We start from the raw sequence: 22804 nt of genomic DNA, 5'->3' as shown, positions 1-22804 counted from the left end.
ATGTTTTTGAAATTTTTAAAATGTTAAATGACAATGGACAATTGATCTTCATTCGAAACAAAAATGTGAAACTACTTGTGAATTTGCACTTCTTATTCGTTGGTTATTAACTAAAGCTCAAATTCAATGGTTCCACACCTCCCCTGCTGGCAAAGCTAGAACCTAACAAAAAGGTGTGTGGAGAAACCAATGCATCGCAAGCAGGTGTGTACAGCCGACTCCATCCCTCGTTGTCTGCAACTGTGTGTGGACAGTGGAGGTAATGATCATGTGGTTACATGATCAAAACACAATTCAGAAAGCAAATATTATAACCCCAACAACCAATCAGAGGGATTCCCTCTGATTTCTTTACTGTTCTCTTCTTCAATAAGACAAGTTAGTCTGGAAACCAACAAGACACAAGATGACTGAACCCTGCTTAACAATCAGTCAATCAAGGCTGTGAGGCAGAAGCTAATTTGTTCCCATCTGCAAAAAATCTTTTCACTTTTTCTATAAAAACTCAGTCACAACTTCGGCTGAAAGCCCAGAGACTTCCAAATTCTATTTATCTGTAAAGAAACACTTGGGATGACCTTATTCATCCTGAAACAAATTTATATTAAAGAATTAATTTAATCTTGTGATGCATTCTCTTAGTAATCCACTAATAATCTCATTAATAACAATGTGAATATTTTGTTGCGTTTGCGTTCTGGGTGAGAGTAAATGTCAATCGTTTCTTCTCATTTAAACATCACAAAGAACGTGTCATGCCTTTTATTGAGAGTCACAACAGTCAAAGGAATTTAATAACACTTCTTCCAAAAATATATTTGTTGCAAAAGTTGAGAGATGAGGGAGGAAGGGAAAAGATATGCTGCTATCACCTCTCCCAATCCCAATTAGTGAAACTAGTCCCAAACCTCTGGGAAAACACAAATCCTTAAATGAGAAAAATGAAAGCAGATTCAGATTGCCAAAATGCAAGAAGTAGCACTCTCATCACATGGCCTTTTAATCAACTGGCTCTGAACAGCTTCCAGAAACATTGAAACATGTAAACTGGGTTTTGGGTTCAATACCCTCAGTTGTCACGGGTATTAATTTTCTTCTGAAATACACTGCAGAGTTGAATTTATGAACTGATCCGAAAGTTGCAACAGTACTTTCGTTCTGAAAAGGAAACTATGTTGTACCAATAGAAAAGCAAGAATAAAACTGGACATTAGAAACCATCAACTGGCCAAAATGAATGCGTTTGTAGATGTCCTAAGAAAATGTTAATTTAAGATCATAACTCTTTGTTAATGAATAGCTCTCCTCAATGGCTAAGGTGATCAGCAATTGGGGCTTGGCAACTGATTGAGTTCCAGCAATGAACAACTTACAAATTCCATTGATATATAATGATCTGGAAGCGATAGCCAGTAAATGTATGATTAATTAGGAAACTATTAGAATTACCAGATTGTGTGTCTTTGCTGAAATGATTTTGACAGCTTCTGGATCCCATATGACCAAATCAGCGTCAGAGCCAACAGCAATTCGTCCCTTTCTTGGGTACAGACTAAAGATCTTTGCAGCATTTGTACTTGTAACTGCTACAAACTCATTCTCATTCATCTTTCCTGTAGCCTAGGATACAAAAATCATATATAAAACAAACAGGGGTTATGTTGTCTGAACACAAGTCTCCAGTTATTTGGTATGCTGCATTTTCTTCATACCCTTCTAGTGAAATATATTCAGAGACCAGTCTCAATTTGTGATCATTTAAAAATCTCCTTTCCTTGGAATATTGCATGGGAAGAATTATTTTCTGGCTAACCAATGGGAAATCCAAAGTCTTGGTCTTTGGTCCCAACTTTAAATCCATTCCCTAGCCATTGTCTCCATTGTTCTCTTTGGTAACTGTCCAAGTGTTAGCCAGGCAAAGTGCAACCTTAGTGTTGTACTTGACTGCCAAGATCAACTTTTGAACACCATCTCTATTCCATCACCAAGATCACTCAGTATCACTTCTGTAACGTTGCCCCACTCCACTCCTGTTCCAGTTAATCTGCTGTTGAAATGGTTCAGCACGCCTCTGCAATCTCTAAACATGTGTATTTCAATGGTTCCCTGGCCAGCCTCCAATCTTTGATCTTTCATAGATGTGAGTTCGTCGAAAAACCTTGCTACTCATAGCCTATACTGCACCAACTCCTGATCACCCATTGCTCTCATCTTAGCTGACCTATACTGACTTCCAGCAGGGTAACTCCTCAATTTTAAATATCTCATTATTGCTTTCAAATTCCTCCATGGAATCACCCTTCCTTATCTCAGTAACATCCCCGAGGCTTCCAAGATCATTTGCACTTTTCCAGAGCTACCTCTGGAGCATCCTCAATTCTTAAGCAGACCACTGTTGATGGGACTTGCCATCAGCTGTCTGAGCCTGTACTCCCTCTGATTCCTTTCTGTTCTCTTCTTCAATAAAGCCGTTTAAATGACACTCCTTTGACCAAGCTTTTGGTCACAAGTCCTATTATTGGCTTATGTGGCACAGTGACAAATTAAGTCTGATCATTGCTCCTGTGAAGTACCTTGGGATGCTTTCTCATTTGAAAGATGCCACATAAATAAAATTCAGTGGCACTGTACTTCTGTGTTTGAATTGTTCTAACAGTTAAGAGATCCAGAGAATTTCTAAGGTCCTGTGTCAACAGGGTAGGCCAAGTGGAAATTCCAGAAATTAGTGTTTTGCATGTTAGCCATGGTCTACAAACCTTCATTAATCTACCTTGCAAGGCAGAGTAGAGTATCCCAGGTACCAAGTGAAACAAAGGATTCTTTCCAAAAATACAATGTCTTTGACTCCTATGGAACCCCTCCAAATATCGATCCCTTGTGGGATCAACAGATTATTCTAGCAAGGTTTTAAGGACATTAATGGGCCCCAGGGGGTATATTCCCACATCTCAAATGCCTGACTGAGGTAATCTTCCATTGGTGTAAAGAAGGAATTCCACCAGGTAGCCAAGGACTGCTCCTCAGTACGCTTCCTTGACAAAGGATATGTATATGGAAAATACGTCCATCGACCACCCCTGCCTCACTTTCCCCTAACAAACCTCAACCAAAATTGGCAAGTCTGGTCTGGTCTGATTAAGAAGGAATATCATTATTGTAAGTACTCGTGTCCTCTCCATTCCCAGAAATTGTGGATCTCAGTATCAGTCATTTCAGTCCCCAGTTATATCTGGGAGCATTTTGGTGTTCATCACAGTTAAACTGTGATCTATTGCCCTTAGCAATATTTCTTAAAATAAAAGGAGAAGTTCAACAGCAGTCAACAGCAATTAGTTTTATAAGATTAACATACCACAGCCTTATCCCAAATAATTGTCATCCTTTCTTCAATACCATTAACTCCTTCTGGGATCAGTCTGAAGTCGTCTTTTCCAACCGCTTTCTGTGCAGTAGTAAAGGCACAATGAGCACTGCCAGTAACCTGCAGATCGCCGCTGTATTTAAAAATAAACCAGACCCATGTGTCAGAATGAATAGAACCAATGCGCCATCATGATTCCAAAGGGACCCTTATACTTTTTGTAATGAACTCTAATAACATAAAAACGGGCTAACAATTTCACTACAGTTAGTGTCCAAAGGAAACCCTTCCCAATGAGTTGCTGTCCCAAATGCTTATCCAATAAACAATTAAAGCATAGATTGCACAATTTGATTTCTGTCTCATGTTGTATTCTTTCACCGATCATGAGCTTTACAATTGCCCGTTATTACCTTCTACTGTGCAATCAGCCTTTCTAAAATATTAAGTAGGAAACATTTGTGAACAGTGAGTCCGTACCAGGAGAGGAGAGAATTTAGGTAATCGGGAGTAGATGTATCAACGCTGAGTGGTGGAGAAGTGACAAAGGCTGCAGCTTTAGCCCAGTTTTTACTCCAGTAGTGGGATCCATCAGTCCCAAGGCTTGCTGTGACAGGCTCTCCGTATACCACTGCACCTGTCAAAACCACACAAAGAACTGACTAGTACTACGACCAAAACAGGTTCATTAGGTCATAATTCTTAAAGTTTTCTATTTCATTTGTTAGTTGGGCAGCTTGTAGAAACAAAGTGGTTTAACTTAATGGCTTATTGAAAAAATTGAAATCCAACAAAACATAGACGAATATTTAAGCAAAAGTGAATTTCTTTCAACATTCTAAAAAGACACATTTAAATGATCAAAGCAGACACTGTGAGGTGATCAGTTAATCCAGTTATGCCCATCATAAGGCAGAACATCATTCTCTCTCCTCAACCGTCTCAGATGTACTGATTGACAGCAGCTTCCTGTAGCATTGAGAATGTCATAAATCATCCCAGATACATTGCTTTCCTTGTGAGCATATCATACTCTTCCCATAGAATTACATCAAATCTCAAAATTATGATGTTGGAAGGAGCTTTTTATTTTAACAAAGCAGTTGTTTTCAATGCAACATTATGCTTTAAATCACAGAATAGCTGAAGTTAATCAAATATTGGGGGTTTTCTTGGAAGCAAAGCCAAACCTGAATTAGATCACAGGACACTGACCAATGCTATTGAGTAAAGGCTGGCATTAACCTATTTTCCTAATCAACCTGTTACACACCTCTGGAGCAGGAAGACTTGAACGCAGGCCCCCTGGCCCATGGGTAGGGACACTACCGCTGTGCCACATAAGGGCCCCAAAGGTTGGCATTAATTATAACTATCAGAATTACTTCTTACAACCGTTAACTAAAGCAATAAGTCACAGGAATTCATAAAGCAGTAAATCTGAGAAATATTCTAATTAAGATAACGCAGTGTGAAGCTGGATGAACACAGCAGGCCAAGCAGCATCAGAGGAGCAAGAAAGTTTGACGTTTCGGGTTGAGACCCTTCCTGCTTGGCCTGGTATGTTCATCCAGCTTCACAGCGTGTTATCTCAGATTCTCAAGCATCGGCAGTTCCTACTACCTTTGTAACAATATTCTAATTAGTCTGAAATTGTCTTCAGACCAATGGTTTACCCAGTACAGAATTCCAGCAACAAATCTGGTATTAAAAACAGAATAGGCCCTTGTAATATTTGCCTTCTGCTCAAATAGCTACGGAGGCAGAGCGAGAGCCAGAAACCAGTGCCAGGGGTCAGGAAGTTCTGTCAACTTTCTTGAAGTTTGACATGTAAACAACAATTCATGTGTTTCAACCAAATCACCTACTCTTCCGTAAGGTGGGGCAAAAATGCCCATCAGTTTATGGAAACATGCTGGACTAAAACCCTCTGAAGATGCAAGTTTGTGGATATTACATTGGGCTAAAATTCACTGAACTTTTGGACACAAGAACCCATGGGCCTCAACTGAACCAGTGTTGGGGCAGATTGGATAACATGTAAGCCCAGGGGTGGATGTCTGGAACAGGGGTGAGCCTGCAAAACTGAAAGAACAACCCCCCCCCATTTCACACCCCAGCTGAAAATAAAGGAAGCCAGACTGCAGGAAGCAAACAACTTCAGACCTTCTGGGACCTACAGAGGTACAAAGCCATTCAATTTCCAACCAGTGCTCAGGCATAGAAATACCAAACATTCCACACCACTGTGCTACATGTAAACCTGTTTCACCACTGGACGCAAGAATATTTTACCTACTATTCACAACTTAACGAACACCTATCCAAGGGAAGTACTGGACATTCCAAACCATCGAAACCATTCACCTTTAATCAAAAAACCACTCACACCTCCTCCAATAATCAGGAAGCTCATTCAGCCCCAAGAACAGGAACAATAGTTGAAACCAGATTTGGCAGGAGATAAGGGAGCCTGCAGTTGGGTATATCCCAATCTCAGCACTGTGCACTGAAATACCAGGAACACGCTCCAATTCCAACTAGGTGTATGCTCTGAGGTGGGGTCTGTGTGAGCAGTTTGCAAGAGGGGTTCAAGGGTCCAAACAAGAAGCAGGCCCCACATGCGAAGGAGTCCTTGAGCCAAAGCCGCGAGGAGGGGAAAGGAGATCGGTTAGACTTACCTGATCGAGAAAAAAGTTCCTGCAGACGCCTCGGAGTCAAGGGCACTGCGAACCCTCCACACCAACAGCAACGCTTGCAGCCACCAAACACCATCAACTAACCACGAGCTTCCACTTGATGCCTGGAGGCAGCCGAAAGCATCCGGAGATACAAGACACTGACCCAGGGCAATACCAGCAACATCCACCACCATCCAAGGCAATAACTTGCTCACAACGAACACCAAAGGAAAGAAACCCAAGGTACTCACCTGTCAGGTCCAACGCACCTAACTGCATCAGCAGAAACCCACCAGACTGACAGTTATTAGCAATCACAGTCCACTATGGAGCCCCAGCAATGGCAAAAGACTATGGACAACAGCAAGTCGGAATTGCATTCCATTCTGGGAGTGAGCCTAAGGTCATCGAGACCCTTGAACCAAGTTTGGCTACTCTAAGATAGGGGAAGGTGGGACTTGGGAGCAAACGATGTAGGGCACCCCTAAGGGAGGGAAGCAGGTTTGGACCTCAGGTTAGCAGGTAATTTCTCTCTCTTCCCCTGTCTCTGTCAGCCATTACATAACGGCCATTCATTGTAACCATTAGACCAACTGTATCAAGTCTTGGCTGCTAGGCCTGACTGGGGGTCAAGTTAACTGTGAAACAGGTCTCAGTCAGTAATAAAATGTGAGGCTGGATGAACACAGCAGGCCAAGCAGCATCTCAGGAGCACAAAAGCTGACGTTTCGGGCCTAGACCCTTTCTAGGCCCGAAACGTCAGCTTTTGTGCTCCTGAGATGCTGCTTGGCCTGCTGTGTTCATCCAGCCTCACATTTTATTATATTGGAATTCTCCAGCATCTGCAGTTCCCATTATCTCTCAGTCAGTAATAATCAGGTTTGATATTCACTTTCCAGTTTTCCTGTAAATACATTCAATTTGCTTGTTTTTTAATAAAATCGGAGTTTTCTTTGCCTCTGAAGCATCTGCCTCCTGTGTTTGCCATGACACCACATTCCACGCCATGAGGCCAGTGTCAGAACCAGGGAGCTGGTGAACAGTAAACCAGACAGCACTCCGTACATTTCTATGCTCCAGTAGACACAAGTGCAGCTTATCCAACATTTACCCATTGGACAACTCACCCATTCCAGGTGGTAGGCTGGTAAACTTTCTGTTAACTGCTTCCTTAAACAAGGACAGCAATAGCACATACAACATTCCAGATGTCATCTCACCGGTATTCTGTATACCTGCAAGATAACCTCCTAACTTTCATATTCGATGCCCCTCACAATAAAACAAGAACATTTTATTAGCTTTCTTGTTTACTTGTAGTATATGCATTTGGACACCCAGACTCCTCTGCATCCTGAGCTTTGGAATCTCTCCCCGTTTAGATAATATATTCATTTTTCATTCTTCCTGCCAAAATTGACAAGTTCACACTTCCCCACATCATGCTCCATTTGCCAGATCATTGCCCACAATGAAAATATTGACATCCCCTTGTAGCTTCCTTACGTTCTCTTCACAACTTACATGTTCAGAAACCACACTTTCAGTTCCTTCATTCAATGCATGCACAAGAAATTGTTAAAATGTGAGGGCTCAGCACTGATCCCTGTGGCACACCATTCATTACATCTTGTCAAGCAGAAACGTAATTTGTAGTTTACCTTTCTTCCGAGCTTGTGCAATGATATCTGCAGCACCCTTGCTCATGACTTTGGTGATATACAAAGGGCAGTTGGCTTGGCTTGCAATGGTGATAGCACGATACACTGCTTCAGCCTCAACCTTGAAGAAACGTTTTTATTTGTGTTATGTTCACGTGAAAAATATCTGCACCTTGCCCTCCTCCCACCTACATGATTACCAGATTAAGAGTAGCACCAACCTTCTTTCTAAATTCTTTGCTCTTTCAGAGTTCATTAGAAAGAACAAGCACATTCCCTATTTACAGCTCATTCGTTGCTACAATTTTAAATTGCATGTCAAAAATTAAGGATTTAAAAATTTAAAGATGTTCACTATATCATCATGCTTAAAATTTTAGGTTTTTTTTATATACAGCAATGTATTTGAACACTGAGAAAATCAATGATTAGATTCCAAACAATGTTAACTCTGCGTAGTATAACATACAGACATTCCAAAAGTGAGATATGGATCTGAAAGCACACTAATATCATCTTTCATTTTAGATATTAATAAAGGAACAGTATTTTTCAGCATTCCGTTTCAATTTTAAGCTTCTTTAAAGTTCTCCATGTGCACTCGCAGACAAAATGACAAGTCACTTGCTCCTAATCTATTGGCGGTACAATGTAGTAAATAAATCATTGACTTCCTGTGCAGCAGCATTTGCTTACCACTCTACTGTCCTCTGTGAATACCTACTTTCAGCCTTCAACACAGCAATGGCTCGAAAAATAATGTTGTGAACCTAGATAAGTAAACTTGAGATGATAAGACACACCTCACCCAACCCAGGGTTGGTAGGTGGCAGGGACAGGAGGCGAGGTGTAAAAATTGGGTTCACTGATCAGAGTGTCAAGCACCTCACCCATCATCCCTGAATTTTATAAGTAGCTGCGTGGTGTCAGGTGGCTAGCCCACCAATGAGCTGATGGAATCATTTCATAGCCTCGTCCCTCTGCAACTACTGTAAAACCAGATTGTGGCTCACTTGTCCCTACTCCTGATGTTTCCAGAGCAGGCTCACCGTTTCCCTATTCAATTCTGGACCATAATTCAGTTGCTTGTTCCACTACATTTGCAGAGCTTTCAGCATTAGCTACGTGTTTCTTGAAATAGTGAACACAATCTCCCAATACAATCACTTCTAAATGTGGCAGAAAATTGTGTTACCTCTTCTGGCCGACTAAGAACATGTCCCTCTGGTCCAGTAATTCCAAGCTCCAACATTCGTTTCTGCTCCTGAAAACAGACGGAAGCATTAAAATTACAAACAGCAGTGCTTTCAGTGCTATAAAAAAAAAATGATCTCGACACACTTTACAACATGGGCTGTAAAGCTACAGAAAAATTTATGAGTGGTTCAGGGTTGAGGAAAGCAAGTGATGAAGAATGATTTAGAAAATTTAGAACTATTGATTAAAGAAAAAGTGTTTATGCAGTCTGCTAATGATACTAATGTCATAGAGATGCAATTGCATCCATTTCAAGTTCTTCTAGTAAGAATTGTAGGGTCCTGAAACCAAATCCTGAGTGAATGTTCAGCTTTGTTAAGCCATGTCAAATGTATGTATAGAGACTGGGGAGGAAGGCATGGGAAATTAAAGAACAGTTATGAGGTACTGTAGTTTCAAAAAGCAAAATTCATTGCTGAATTTTTGAAGACTGCATTTATTAACTTAGATAAACTTCCAATGATTCAGCTTCAGAGTGATCGTCAAATTCAAACTTTACCTCCTGAATGATATCTCCATTTTCAGCATGCACCTGTGCTATAGCACCCAGATCTCGGATAATGCTGAAGATTTCATATATCTATCACAGAAAAGAGAAGGTAGTTGACATTGGTACTGTAGGAAGCATCCTTAGCCAAGTAGAAATAGATGTCAGAGATAATAGTTTAATCATCTCTGAAGCATTACCTGTGAATCGCTGCACTGGTATTGGTCTTTGTAAGCCATGAATACGAGAAATGAATTGATACCTAGGTCAACAGAAAATAGTGAAAATGCTGTATACTATGCGGAAGTTATAAGTTGCAGTCAGCCTTTGCTTTCAATATATCATTACTGAAAACATTTTCACATCAGTGTTTCCATTACTCAGGCTGGGTTTTCAAATTAGTGCAGGGTTTGTACAATTTCTAAATTGCAGTCACAGAGCTTGTCTCAAGATCTCAATTCTTCTCAGACAATTTGAAATTATCAAAAAGCTGGTTGAGTGCAAGAATACATCACAATTAAGGGTTCATTTAGCTTCTTAAGTAACTTGATATGTTGCCAGCATGTTGGGGTCTGCAATTTTTAAATGTTTCTTTGCCAAACCTGAACAGCCTGGAACACATTGGTGCCCAGTTGCAGGATTCGCTTCAGGACATCAGAATGTTTTGCTTCTTTAGTGTAGAACTGAAGTTTCATGAACCATGCTGTGTTGTTTTGATCGCTGTACTTTCACATTGCGTTCATGGGCACTGAGCCCACCTCCTACCCAATTATATTCAGAAAAAGCACTGCAACAGTAGCACAGTTCAGGCTTGGAGGAAGAGAAAAAATAATCAGTCTAGAATGAAAATTCATCCGTGAGTTCTAACAAGGTGAGTTTCAAAACAATATCATTTTAGGTCAATCGATTAGTCTCCATTCTGGAAGTGGTTTAAAATATTTATATTTACCTTTGTCCTTGACCAAGGTTTCCATCTCTTCACGCAGAGCCTCATGCCAATGTGTAATATCTATATGTAAAGAGTAGTCACAACAGGACTTGCTGTCAGCCCATTCTCTCCACTGCTCATAGGCAGAAATAAGGCTTGATCCAGGTTCAGGTTCAGAAAGCACATGATCCACTACATTCGACGGCAAAAATACAAATGTATGCAGTTAATACGAATGAGTCAGTACATTGTATCTTAGTCACATAATTTCTCATTTGCTACAGTTTCTCATCATCTTTTCCTGTGACTCAGTGTTTCCCAACACAAGACCTATTTCACCATGTGATTAGGATTGTCTGTAACATGAACATCTATACAGTTACGGCTATCATTTTTCTGACCAGCTTATGTACTCTAATTCCACTAAATCAAAATGTTGCATTAGTGGAGAGACTTCTTTGTGAAGTGCACCACCAGAGAGGGTGCATACACTACGACCAGTATTGTCCTAAAAAGATCCTGATTTGTACACTGAAAGCACCCTCGCACCTGGAACTGGCAGGCATTTTAGCCAAGTAGAAACATGTCTCTAAAAATAATCTTTATTCATTTACGGAATGAGGGTGTCAATGGCCAGACAGCATTTATTGTCCATCCCTTATTGCTCAGAGGGCAGTTAAGAGTCAACCACATTGCTGTGGATTTGAAGTCACATGTAGGCCAGTCCAAGTAAGGATGGCAGTTTCCTTCCCTACAGGACATTAGTGAACCAGATGGGTTTTTATAACAACCAACAACAGGTTCACAATCATCATTATTCTTAATTCCAGGTAGATTATTGGATTCAAATTCCACCTTCTACCTTGGCAGGATTTGAACCTGAATCCCGAGAATGTTATCTGGGTCTCTGGCTTAACAGTCCAGCACTAATACCACTAGGTCTTTGCCTTCCATGGGGTTTTGTGCTTACAGCCAATATTAATGTGGCAGTAACTCAACTGAACCCACTTCAACATTACTGTGAATCGTTAATGTGGATTTTGCAAGTTAATATTGGTCCCTTGACATTTGGATCAATTGTTAGACAAGCAATTTCAACAAGGCATCCCACATCCTCTTTAAATATGCTGTGCATTCTTCTTTCCCATTTTTTGCATTGTAATTATTCACTGGTTTCTCACCAATGAAAACACTAATAAGACAATTGGGCTAAATAATTTAAACCAACAGATGAAGATAAGATTCGTCAATGTATTATATTTTGGAGTTTTTTTTAAAAAAAGCTTCTTGAATCAATTGCAGTGAGTAGAAGAGTATTTGGTTCATACTTATCATTGTCGTTCCCCCTGCCAGTGCTGCTTTTGTTCCTTGGTAGAAGTCATCAGCAGCGGTCATGCCCATGCATGGCATTTGCAGATGAGTGTGGACATCTATTCCACCAGGTATGACCATCTGTCCATTGGCTTCAATTGTCTTTACACCTCCAGGGACAATGAGATTATCTCCAAGTTGTCTGAGAAGTAATTATTCAATGTGTTAGGCTTTTGACCATGCCGTACCAAAAGTAGTATTCGTAAGTAGTAAGTACAGCCGTTCACAAAGCCAATTTGTTTTTCAACATCAAGTCCTCATTCTTCTTAGCCTTCTAATAACTGTTTAATTTTCTGCCCGTGCCTTCGAAGGTAAAAAGTGTCGATTTAAATTGCTTTTTTCTTTGCCTTTTTCACTCATTTTTCCCCTAAACTTTTTCACCTTCATCCTTCTCAAAATCATACAGTTAAAAGTTGTACCAATTTGTGCAAATTCATGTGTGAATGTAACAGTAAGTAATTCTCTTCCTGTTTTCATCTGTCCCAATATCCACAGAGTTTTGTGACTTGCCAAGTTAGCTGAGGGTGAATCAGTGCAGAGCAGAAATGAAAAATCAGCTCTGAGAATACCAGAGCAAAAGAACCTTTACCATTATATTGTCTGACAAGGTAGAATCAAAATCTGATTCGCATTTGCTCATATTTGTCACAGTACATTGCCAGGGAAAACAATTTTTATTTTACTTAACAGCAGGATATTGGGGGCAAAAGAATTATTTCTGGGTGGATACGCTCTTGAAGAGAAGGTCCTTCTACCCATCTTCCTGACCCTGTCCTATCTTCCTGAACTGGGCCTTATTAGTTCTACAGGACAGACACCCAGATGAACTTCTGTTGTACTAAAGGAACGTGAAGCTATTTCCCAAGAAAATAATACATTTTGCAGTGGCAAGTTTGTTTATTGCAGCGATTTAAGGCATCAATGCATCGTAATGTCTTCATGATGCAATACGGAGTTATCCACCACTCTCCCAGCATTTGAGGTACCATTTTTAAAACTGTTAAAAAGGTCACCACTAGCGACTTCTGTGATGTTTTCTTTTAGGTCGCAGATAACACCAAGCCTTTTTAAAAGGCGTGGACAGGGATGCGGAAGAGAGATACAAATGACCTGTCCCTGCAAATAGCTATTCAGTGGGTTTTCTGTCACTGTTTCAGAGCTATCACCTCTCTTTTCCTGACAGTCTTCAGTGGATTGGGACAACACATCCGTCCTAGGACAAGCCAAACAGAGACACGCATGAGAATTCCTAGTAGCATGGCATTCCAACTGAACTCCATCAACAAACTCATTGATTTGGAGCCAATCTACCATCCCCTGAGAAAAAGAACAGGAAATGACATCACCAGTGCAGGAAATGACATCACCAACCCAAGGAAACCTGAACAGATAAATAGAAAGCGGGACATAACACCAGCGCTTCGTCGGAGGCTCACTGATGATGTTACCTAGAATGGTGACGAAACATCTGGGAACAAACCTTCAAGCTCAGTGAACCAGCTTACATCTGGAACAAAATAAAGACCCACTCTTTTGTGGACCGAGAAGAGGAGAGCGCGACTGTGTTGGAGGTGGAAGGAAGACGTCGGGTTGGCTGTGCACCCTTGCGACCGGTGGATCTTAATGCTGGCTTCGGCCTAACGCTGGTTCAGGGGAGCAGCCTACCTGCAACGATGGCTGCAGCGAGTGCTCGTGCCCCAGGTCAGGGGGTCCGGAACACCATCCGTGTTTCCGTAAAGAAGGTGGATGAAGGTGCACCTGTGGACCGCACCTTCTTTGTGAAGAGGGTCCTGTTGGACGGTTGTGGGTTCACTGCTGCGGACATTTACTGCCTGCAGGCTTTCCCCGGAGGAGGTTTCTACGATGTGACCTTCAGGAGTGCCAAGCTTTGCGAGCGTTTCCTGGAGGTTTTCAAGGAGAAAGGAGGTGAGGGCCCCCTCTCAGTATTGAACGCTGTCTCGCTGTTTGTGATGCCGATGCAGAGGAGCCGTATGGTGACTGTACATATGTACAACCCGCATGTGCCAGCAGTTGATGTCCTGACCTTCCTTAGAAGGTACGTGAGCCCGGAGAGCGTCCAGCAGTTGGCCTGGGCAATGGGCATGAAGGGACAGATGGAGGGGCTGGACGTTGGACTTGGGGAGGGTACTGCGGTCACTGCCCACATGGGGGTACAAGCTGTGAGCATTAAGGTGAGCAGCGTCAAGTCCACCGCAAGATGTGTGTCCACGTTGGCCTAACTGATCACCATCAAGGCGGACCTCCTGTTTCTGCAGGAGTGCGGGATACCGTACCTCGGCAGGTACGGGAAATGGTCCGGCGCCTGGACCTGTGGGCCTTCGATCTGGTCGGGGAGTAACGACTGTCGCTCCTCAGGCCTGGCTATTCTGCTGCGGGGGCGCAACTTCACCATCTCTCAAGTTCAGGAGGTGGTGGGGGGGGCGCCTCCTAGTGGCTGATGTCACCCACAGGAATGCTCCAGAGGCTAATCAACGTGTACGTCCCAGCGGTACAGAGTGAGCGGTTGGCCGTCCTGCAGCGGCTTCCACCCCTGCTGGCTACGTCCAGGCCGGTCATCCTAGGTGGAGACTTCAACTGCATCATTGATGCAGATGGAAGATCCAGTGTGGGGACAGTGGGTGGGTGGAGTCAACTGGACGTCACGTCCAGATTCCTGATGGGCACGGTGAAGGATGCCAAGCTGCTCAACGTCTTCAGCAACCCTGCAGACAAAACGCAGCGGAGATACACCTAGTAGCGGCCAGACGGGTCTATCTGCTCAAGGATAGACTTCCTGTTTGTGTCACGGGCGTTTTCGGTCAGGTCCACTGGCGTCGAGCCGGTGTTCTTCTCTGACCACTGCCTCCTGCTGGCCGACTGTCACTTACAGGACGACCAGCAGGCTGGCAAGGGGACGTGGAACCTCAACATGGCTCTGTTGACCCCAGAGAACGTCGAGGAGCTTAAGAGGGAGTACGCTGGTTGGAGAACCGTGAAACCCCTCTTTGAGTCTCCGGGCGACTGATGGGAGATGGTGAAGGAGAACATCAAGAGGTTCTTTGTCCTCAAGGGTGTTCGGAAGGTGAGAGAGAGGCGGGGAAAGCTGTCGCGACTCCAGAAAAGGGTGCAGAACCTGCTCCTTCTGCAGTTGATGGGGGTCGATGTCACGGAGGACCTCTGCAAGGTGAGGGGCCAGCAAGCCTCGCTCTTCGTCGCGGAGGCCCCCAGGATAATCTTCCGGTCCAGGGTCTGCTCCGTGGAGCAGGACAAGACGTGCTCGCGTTTCTCCTTTCAGAAGGTGCACAAAGAGAGCTCTGTGCTTAGCCAGCTGAAGGAGGACGATGGCTCGGTGATGTCGTCTCAGCCCAACATTCTGAGGATCAGCAGATCCTTCTATGCTGGACTGTACGACGTGAAGCCCACGGACAGCATGGCCTCCGAGTCGTTCCTGTCATCTATCACGGAGGTCTTAGACGATGGCACGAGGGAGTGGCTGGACCGGCCGATATCCCTGGGCGAGCTGACCAGAGCCCTCAAGTCCTTGGAGAGGAATAAGACTCCCGGGAGCGATGGCTTACCGGTCAAGCTGTATTCTGCTCTGTGGGACCTGGTCGGCCAGGACCTGCTGGAGGTGTACGATAATGCGCTTCGGGGAGGGGAAATGTGCAAGTCCATGAGGAAGGGCATCATCACCCTCATTTACAAGAGGAAGGGGGAGAGGGAAGCAATTAAGAATTGGCGCCCCATTTCACTATTGAACGTGGACTACAAAATCCTGGCCAAGGTCATAGCCAACCGGGTCAGGTCTGTCCTGGAGTCGGTGATTCACACTGACCAAACCTGTGCTGTGCCGGGCAGGAAGATCGCTGAGAGCCTCGCGCTCATCAGGGATATGATCACCTACGTGCAGGACAGGCGGGTGGACACCTGCCTCGTCAGCCTGGACCAGGAGAAGGCCTTCGACAGGGTCTCTCATGCTTACATGAGGGACGTCCTCTCCAAATTGGGGCTCGGGGAGGGCATCCGCAATTGGATCCGGCTGCTCTACACCAACATCATTAGCACAGTCTCGATCAACGGGTGGGAATCGGACAGTTTTCCCGTCAGATCTGGAGTCAGGCAGGGCTGCCCACTCTCTCCTGCCTTGTTCATGTGTTGTGTGGAGCCCTTCGCCGCATCCATCAGGAAGGACGTGAGCCTGAAGTGCGTGACTATCCCAGGCAGCGGAGGCCTTCAGGTCAAGACCTCCCTGTACATGGACGACGTCGCCGTCTTCTGCACCGATCGTCAGTCGGTGAGTAGGCTGTTGGACATCTGTGGCCAGTTTGAACTGGCCTCAGGTGCCAAAGTCAATAGAGGTAAGAGCGAGGCCATGTTCTTCGGGAACTGGGGCGACTGCTCGTTCATCCCCTTCACCGTCAGGACAGACTACCTGAAGGTGCTGGGTGTTTGGTTCGGTGGAGCTGGAGCGTGCACTAAGACTTGGGAGGAGCGTATCACAAAACTGAAGCAGAAGCTGGGCAGGTGGACACTCCGGACTCCCTCCATCTCGGGTAAGAACCTGGTTGTCAGGTGCGAGGGGCTTTCAGTACTGTTGTATGTGGCGCAGGCCTGGCCTATTCCCTGGACCTGCGCTGCTGCGGTCACCCGGGCCATCTTCCACTTCATTTGGGGGTCGAAGATGGACCGGGTCTGCAGGGACACCATGTACAAAGACCTGGAAAATGGGGGAAAGGGTGTACCGAACGCCACCCTTGCCCTGATGGCTACCTTTATGTGCGGCAGCATCAAGCTGTGCGTAGATCCTCAGTACGCAAACACCAAGTGTCACTACTTACTGAGGTTCTACCTGTCCCCGGTGTTGCAAAGGATGGGCCTGGCCTCGTTGCCACAGAACGCTCCGAGTAGTTGGACCGTCCCGTACCACCTGTCCTTCGTGGAGAAATTTTTGAGGGGAAACACCTTTGACCACAAGGCCGTCAGGCAGTGGTCAGCACGTAGTATCCTCGGGACCCTTCGGGAAAAGGAGAGGGTAGATTCCGTCGTGTGGTTCCCCACGCAGACTGCCAAAGTCGTTTGGCAGAATGCCTCATTGCCAGAACTTTCAAACAAGCACAAGGACATTGCTTGGCTGGCGGTGAGAGGGGCTCTGCCAGTGAGATCCTTTATGCATGCCCGGAGTCTCTGCGCCACCGCACGCTGTCCTCGAGGCGGCTGCGGGGGGGACGAGACTGTCGATCACCTCCTTTTGGAGTGTGCCCATGCGCAGGAGGTCTGGAGGGGGATGCAGTGGTATTTGTCAAGGTTCGTTCCGAGCAGCTCCATGCTACGGGACTCCGTGCTCTACGGGCTGTTTCCCAGGATGCACACCGAGACCAACATCAACTGCGCCTGGAAGGCCATCAATGAGGTGAAAGACGCTCTTTGGTCTGCCTGCAACTTGCTGATCTGCCAGCTGAAAGAACTGACCCCGACCGAATGTTGCAGACTGGCGCACTCCAAGGTCCAGGACTACGTGCTGAGGGACGCGCTAAAGCTTGGGGCAGCTGCCGCCAAGGCAGGGTGGGGAAAGACCACGGTATGAACCCCCTCGTCCAGAATAGAAACAAGGGCCCTATCTGGCAACTGGGCCCAGCTGGCGCCTTCCCCAACTGGTCAGGGGGCCAACGGGGACTGTGCGGGGTGACGACTGCCGGGGTATTATCTTTGTTTTTTTTTTTTTCCTTCTTTGTTTTGGTTTTGCCTTTAGTTGGTGTACGTACCCCCTGGGTAACCCGGAGCGGCTTGCATGACTGGGTAGGTGTATAAATGTTTTATTTTTTTTTGTACATTCTATGAATAACGTATGTTTTCTCAAATAAAAAAAAGACGAAATGTCTGAAAACTAACCTTCCAGCTCAGCGAGCAAACTCACATCCAGAAACTCAACCTGAGCTACAAATCTTCTCAAAACTCGGTAGTCTTCAGTAGAAGCTGAGAAGGGGCAGGAGAGGTAGACAGATTGCCAGGCATAGTCTCCTAACTGTCACCTACATGAGGCAGGTTGGCAGCTAACCAAATTCTATTCTAGAGCCAGGGCAAGAGAAATCAAGGCTCTTGGAAAGGTTGGCAAGAATGAGGGTGTGGCTTTAGCCCTCCTTACACCACTCAGAGATTTTTATTTTTATTCATACAGCAGAGGAAATTCTAATCATAAGTCACTATTGCATTTGATTTTCCATTGGCATAACTTAGAGAATGAAGAGAACAAAGAAGAGTAGAGTACAGGAACAGGCCTTTTGCCCCAACAGGACTTCACCTTTCATCTCTACGCAATCCGTATCCATCCATTCCCTGCCTATTCATGTATTTGTTAAGATGCTTCTTAAACATTATTATTATATATGCCTTCACTATCTCCTCTGACAACATGTTCCAGACACTTAGCACCCTCTGTGTAAAATGGCTGCCTGTCACAGCTTCTTTAAACATTTAGTTAAACCTTTCTCCCCCAGTAATTGACATTTCTTCCCCAGGAAAAGACTCAGACTATCCATTTTCCCCATCCCTCATAATTTTTATAAACTTCTATCAGGTCATACCTCATTCTTCGATGTTCATTGAAGATAAAACAAGCTTGTCCAATCTTTCCTCACAGCTAATACCTCTAAACCAAGCAATATCCTGGTGAATGGTTTCAGTACCTCCTCCAAAGCCTCCACATCCTTCTGCTACTGTGGTGACCAGAACTGTATACAATATCCTAAATGTGGCTTAACTATATTCGAGATAGCTGCAACATGACTTGCCAATTTGACTGGTCTGCCAGCTGAAAGAACTGACCCCGACCGAGTGTTGCAGGCTGGCGCATTCCAAGGTCCAGGACTATGTGCTGAGGGATGCGCTAAAGCTTCGGGCAGCCGCCAAGGCACGGTGGGGAAAGACCACCGTCTGAAACCCCTCGTCCAGAATAGAAAAAAGTGCCCTATCTGGTAACTGGGCCCAGCTGGCGCCTTCCCAGCCGATGCCATTTGACTTCTTGACCACTTTATCCAAATGTGTTACCACTTACAGGGAACGTGGGCCTGTATGCCTAGATCCCTCTGTATGTTGAGGCTACTAAGAGTTCTGCTACTTACCATATGGCTCCCTGCTGCATTATATCTTCCAAAATGCATCACCTCGCATTTGTCTGTATTAAACTTCACTTGCTATTTCGCCGCCTAAGTCTCCAGCCCATCTATATCAACTTGCACACTCTGGCAATCCTCCTCACTATCCACAGCTCCCCAATCTTTGTGTTACCTGCAAACTTATTAATCAGGCTACCTATATTCTCATCCAAATCATTTATATATATTACAAACACCAGGGCTGCCAGCACTGATCCTTGCTGACACCACTGGTAACAGATCTCCAGTCTGAAAAACACCTTTCCACTGTAATTCTCAGCCAATTCTGTAACCGTAGTACCAGCTCACCATGGATCCCATGTGGCTTTACCTGTTGTATCAGCATGCCATGACAGTTCTTGTCAAAGGCCTTGCTGAGTCCATATAGGCGTCTCCCACCCTTCCCTATCAATCATCTTTGTCACTTCCTCAAAAAACTCAGTCAAGTTTGTGAGACCTTCAATGCACAAAGCCAAGCTGTCTATCGCTAAGAAGTCCATATTTTTCCAAATGTGAATAAATCCTATCCCAAAGAATTGTCTCCAATAATTTCCCTACCACTGAATTAAGGCTCACTGGCCTGCAATTTCCCAGATCATCCCCGTTGCCCTTCTTGAACAAAGAAGGAAAAAATGGCTATTCTCCACTCCTCTGGGATCTCTTCCATGAGCACAGAGGATATCCAGACTTCGTACAAGGCCCCAGCAATCTTCTCACCTGCCTCACTCCATGTTCTGGGATAGATCCCATTAGGTCAAGGGGACTTGTCTACCTTAGTACCTTTAAAAACATTCAACTCATCCTCCTTTTTTTACATAAAGACATGTCCCAGATTATCAACATACCGCTCCCAAGACTAACCATCCACTATGTCATTCTGCTTTGTGAATACTGATGCAAAGAATTCATTTCGGCCCTCACCTACTACCTCCAGCTCAATTACTTTCATTCCCTCCTTTGTCCGTGATTGGACCTGCCCTTTTCCTAGTTACCCTCTTGCTCCTTATATATGTATAAACACCTTGGGATTTTCCTTAAACTTGTTTGCCAAAGGCATTTCATGGTCCCTTTAATTCTGGTGATACTTTAATTCAAGTATTAGTTGCTTTAAAATATAAGAGCTAACAAAGGCATTCAAAAGAACTGACTGAGAAAAGGACTTGCAAGTTTGAAGAACATATTTTTCTCATCATATCAGAACAGAGGTAAAATGTGTTGAAATAGACTGCTATTCTTGACACTGGATTCAAGAAATTTGTAACATTAGGGCTTTAAGCATTATGCACAGTTATGCACAAGCTAATGGCTAAACAGAGCACGCATTTAAGTTAGGAAACTTTTGACGAAGAAAGGCAATGTGTATTGTGGAAGTCCTGACTTAGTCCTATTTGACTAATGAAACACTTCAAAGGAGGCATCTGGTTCTTTTCCACTATAACAACTGAAGTGACAAAGTACAAAGTCTCATTGCTGGAAGTCTTAATGCCAAGAACTGTAAAATATACTGCCAAAATCTGGGGGGAGAAAAATGCAAGAGGAGACAAGCATGTTATTATAATCGTAGAGACAAAGCAAGATAAAGAAAGAGGTTTTTTGAACACAATGATAAACCACTAATTGTAACAGTCAGTTGTGAGAAATGACATGCCAAGAAAATCAGTCCTTATTTTTATGAAGTAGCCAGTAATAAAAAAGAACACTGAACATATTTTGGAAAATCAGGAACCTCTTGCAAAATAAAAGCAGCAAGTCGGATCTAGATTTGTAGACAGGTGCATTATGTTGCAGTTCAACAAAAGCTACTGGCAGCAGAAAATGGACATTGGACTGATGTGACCCTTATTCAGTTATTAGGTCTTCATGGACAAAGATATACATTACAGTGATGAACTTCAAGAGGTAGCCCCTTATTATTTTAGCATATAATTGAATTAAGATTGTACTAAATCATTTTGATGTTTGTGATTTGTGGAATTGAAATAAAGTATCTAATTAGTGGGAGATACTAAACAAATCTACAATAAGAGGAATCATTGTATATCTGTGCACTGATAGTACTATTTCACATGTAAAAGAAACATACTTGCAAATACTATAGGTCATTTGTCTTCACGGGTCTTGAAATACTTTGGTCATTACAGATTAGCTTCAGTCATCTGCAGCTAATCTGTCCAACATCGGCAGAAAAAACAGAATATTCTGAGTAAAAGCCTAACCTCTCATTAGTGCTACTTCACTGCAATGTAGTTGAGATCTAAATTCTCTGGCTTGAGGAGCTGGCAGTACAAAACTATCAATTATTTTGTTAATGCTCTGAATGTTGATTTGGATTACATAGCAGTAACTTAAACACAACATAGCTTCTTAAATCTATTCAGGTATATGGCTACTGAAGTAACCTAGGATTTCAAACATTTAGCCATCCTCCATCTGCATTGTTTGCTTGAGCGGTATAACTTAGGATTAAATGGTCTGGTATTTTTTGAGAAAATTATGTGTTAAAGGACGACTTAAGAATGTCAATATCTGCTGATGGACATGTTGCATTCATGGGGGACCTGATATTCTCTGCTTATTTGTGTTACTGTTATGACCATTTCCCATTCGGGGAGAAAATGTAACCCAAATATAAAACAAAGAACTGGAAATCTGAAATAAAACCAGAAGTTGATAGGAGAGAAAACAGAGTTAATGTTTAGAGTCTTCAGAAGGGCAACTCGACTTGAAATGTTAACTCTGCTTTGTTCCCCACAGATGCTGCCATACCTGCTGAGTTTCTTCAGCAACTTTTTTTGATTTAAAAAAATGCAAGACATACAGGCAATCAATTGCAGGCACCTTTGGATATATTTCATTATTAATGTTATAATCACAAGCACTTGCTAAAAATTGCCAATGTTTCGTTTAGGAGTGAAATGATGCAATTAGCTGGCAAACTGGAGATGCACTGTCAGGTCTGAATTGGTCTCAGAGAAAGACGATGAAATGTTGAGGATAAGAATTTCACATCTGAACCTGTGATAACAAAACTCTGAATAAATCGTGATATAATACATTAACTATTATATGTCATGCAGTGTCCCAAATTTATAAATCCCTGAAATGAGATGTACAGATGGAAAGGAGGTACTATTTGAGGCCATATCAGATCATGTCAGGAGTAAACTAAGTAATAATTAATTTAGCTACATTGATCTTGGGACTGTAAAAATATTTGGAACTGAAGTGAGTTACACACAGAAGATCTTGTCATGGAAGGTAATCCCTACTTCAAGTCATTCTGTTTAAAAATTTAGGACACCATATAGCAATTCACCTAGCTATCTGTTATTCTATGTACAGAAACAATTTTAAGCAATATTCTCAAACTTACTTGATAATCCCATCTTCCAAGTAAATATCAGCAAAAAATGACTGGTCATCGTTGACTATCTTTCCTCCTTTAATCAGTAAACGATCGCTCTGGAAGAAATATTTAACTGATTAAACGGTTAAAGTGTGTTTATTTTAGTTGTGAATAAAGAAGAAAGACAATTGAAACATTACTATTTTGAATTTACAATGCTCATTAAACAGATTATTTAAGTAAGAATATTATTATCCCGAATTCCTTTAATATTGCTATGTATATCATCACAGGGATTTGGTTAGCTTGGATGGCTGACACGCGATGCAGTATGATGCTAACAGCGTAGAGTTAATTTTCACATCCGCTGAGCTTAGCATGCTGGACTCTCCTTCCCAACCTCTTCCCTCACCTGAGGCACAGTAATCCTCAGGTTAAACCACCGTCAGATATCTCAGTTTAATGAGAGAGCAGCCCTGTTGGCTGGTCAGACTATGGTGACTTTACATTTGTACATCTTTGTAAATGGTAACATCACAATGAAGATCATTTTCCTTTAGT

General features: G+C 43.3%; 1 protein-coding gene across 2 annotated transcripts in view; it reads right to left on the bottom strand.

The window, feature by feature from the left end:
* Window positions 1–22804, bottom strand: part of dpysl4 (dihydropyrimidinase like 4) — a 43137-nt gene that overhangs the window by 5839 nt on the left and 14494 nt on the right. For both annotated transcript variants that reach the window (XM_048550756.2, XM_048550755.2), the window contains exons 2-11: window positions 22271–22359; window positions 11704–11888; window positions 10397–10567; window positions 9648–9709; window positions 9460–9540; window positions 8899–8967; window positions 7704–7824; window positions 3842–3998; window positions 3353–3494; window positions 1450–1620 (exon numbers count right to left, since the gene is read on the bottom strand). In XM_048550756.2, coding sequence (XP_048406713.1) covers window positions 1450–1620; window positions 3353–3494; window positions 3842–3998; window positions 7704–7824; window positions 8899–8967; window positions 9460–9540; window positions 9648–9709; window positions 10397–10567; window positions 11704–11888; window positions 22271–22359 — 1248 coding nt within the window. The remainder of the gene's footprint in view (window positions 1–1449; window positions 1621–3352; window positions 3495–3841; window positions 3999–7703; window positions 7825–8898; window positions 8968–9459; window positions 9541–9647; window positions 9710–10396; window positions 10568–11703; window positions 11889–22270; window positions 22360–22804) is intronic.

The sequence above is a fragment of the Stegostoma tigrinum genome, chromosome 20, assembly GCF_030684315.1.
Source record: "Stegostoma tigrinum isolate sSteTig4 chromosome 20, sSteTig4.hap1, whole genome shotgun sequence".
Taxonomy (NCBI): Eukaryota; Metazoa; Chordata; class Chondrichthyes; order Orectolobiformes; family Stegostomatidae; genus Stegostoma; species Stegostoma tigrinum.
The sequence above is the reverse complement of the archived record's forward strand: the minus strand, read 5'-3'. Positions and strand labels throughout refer to the sequence as shown.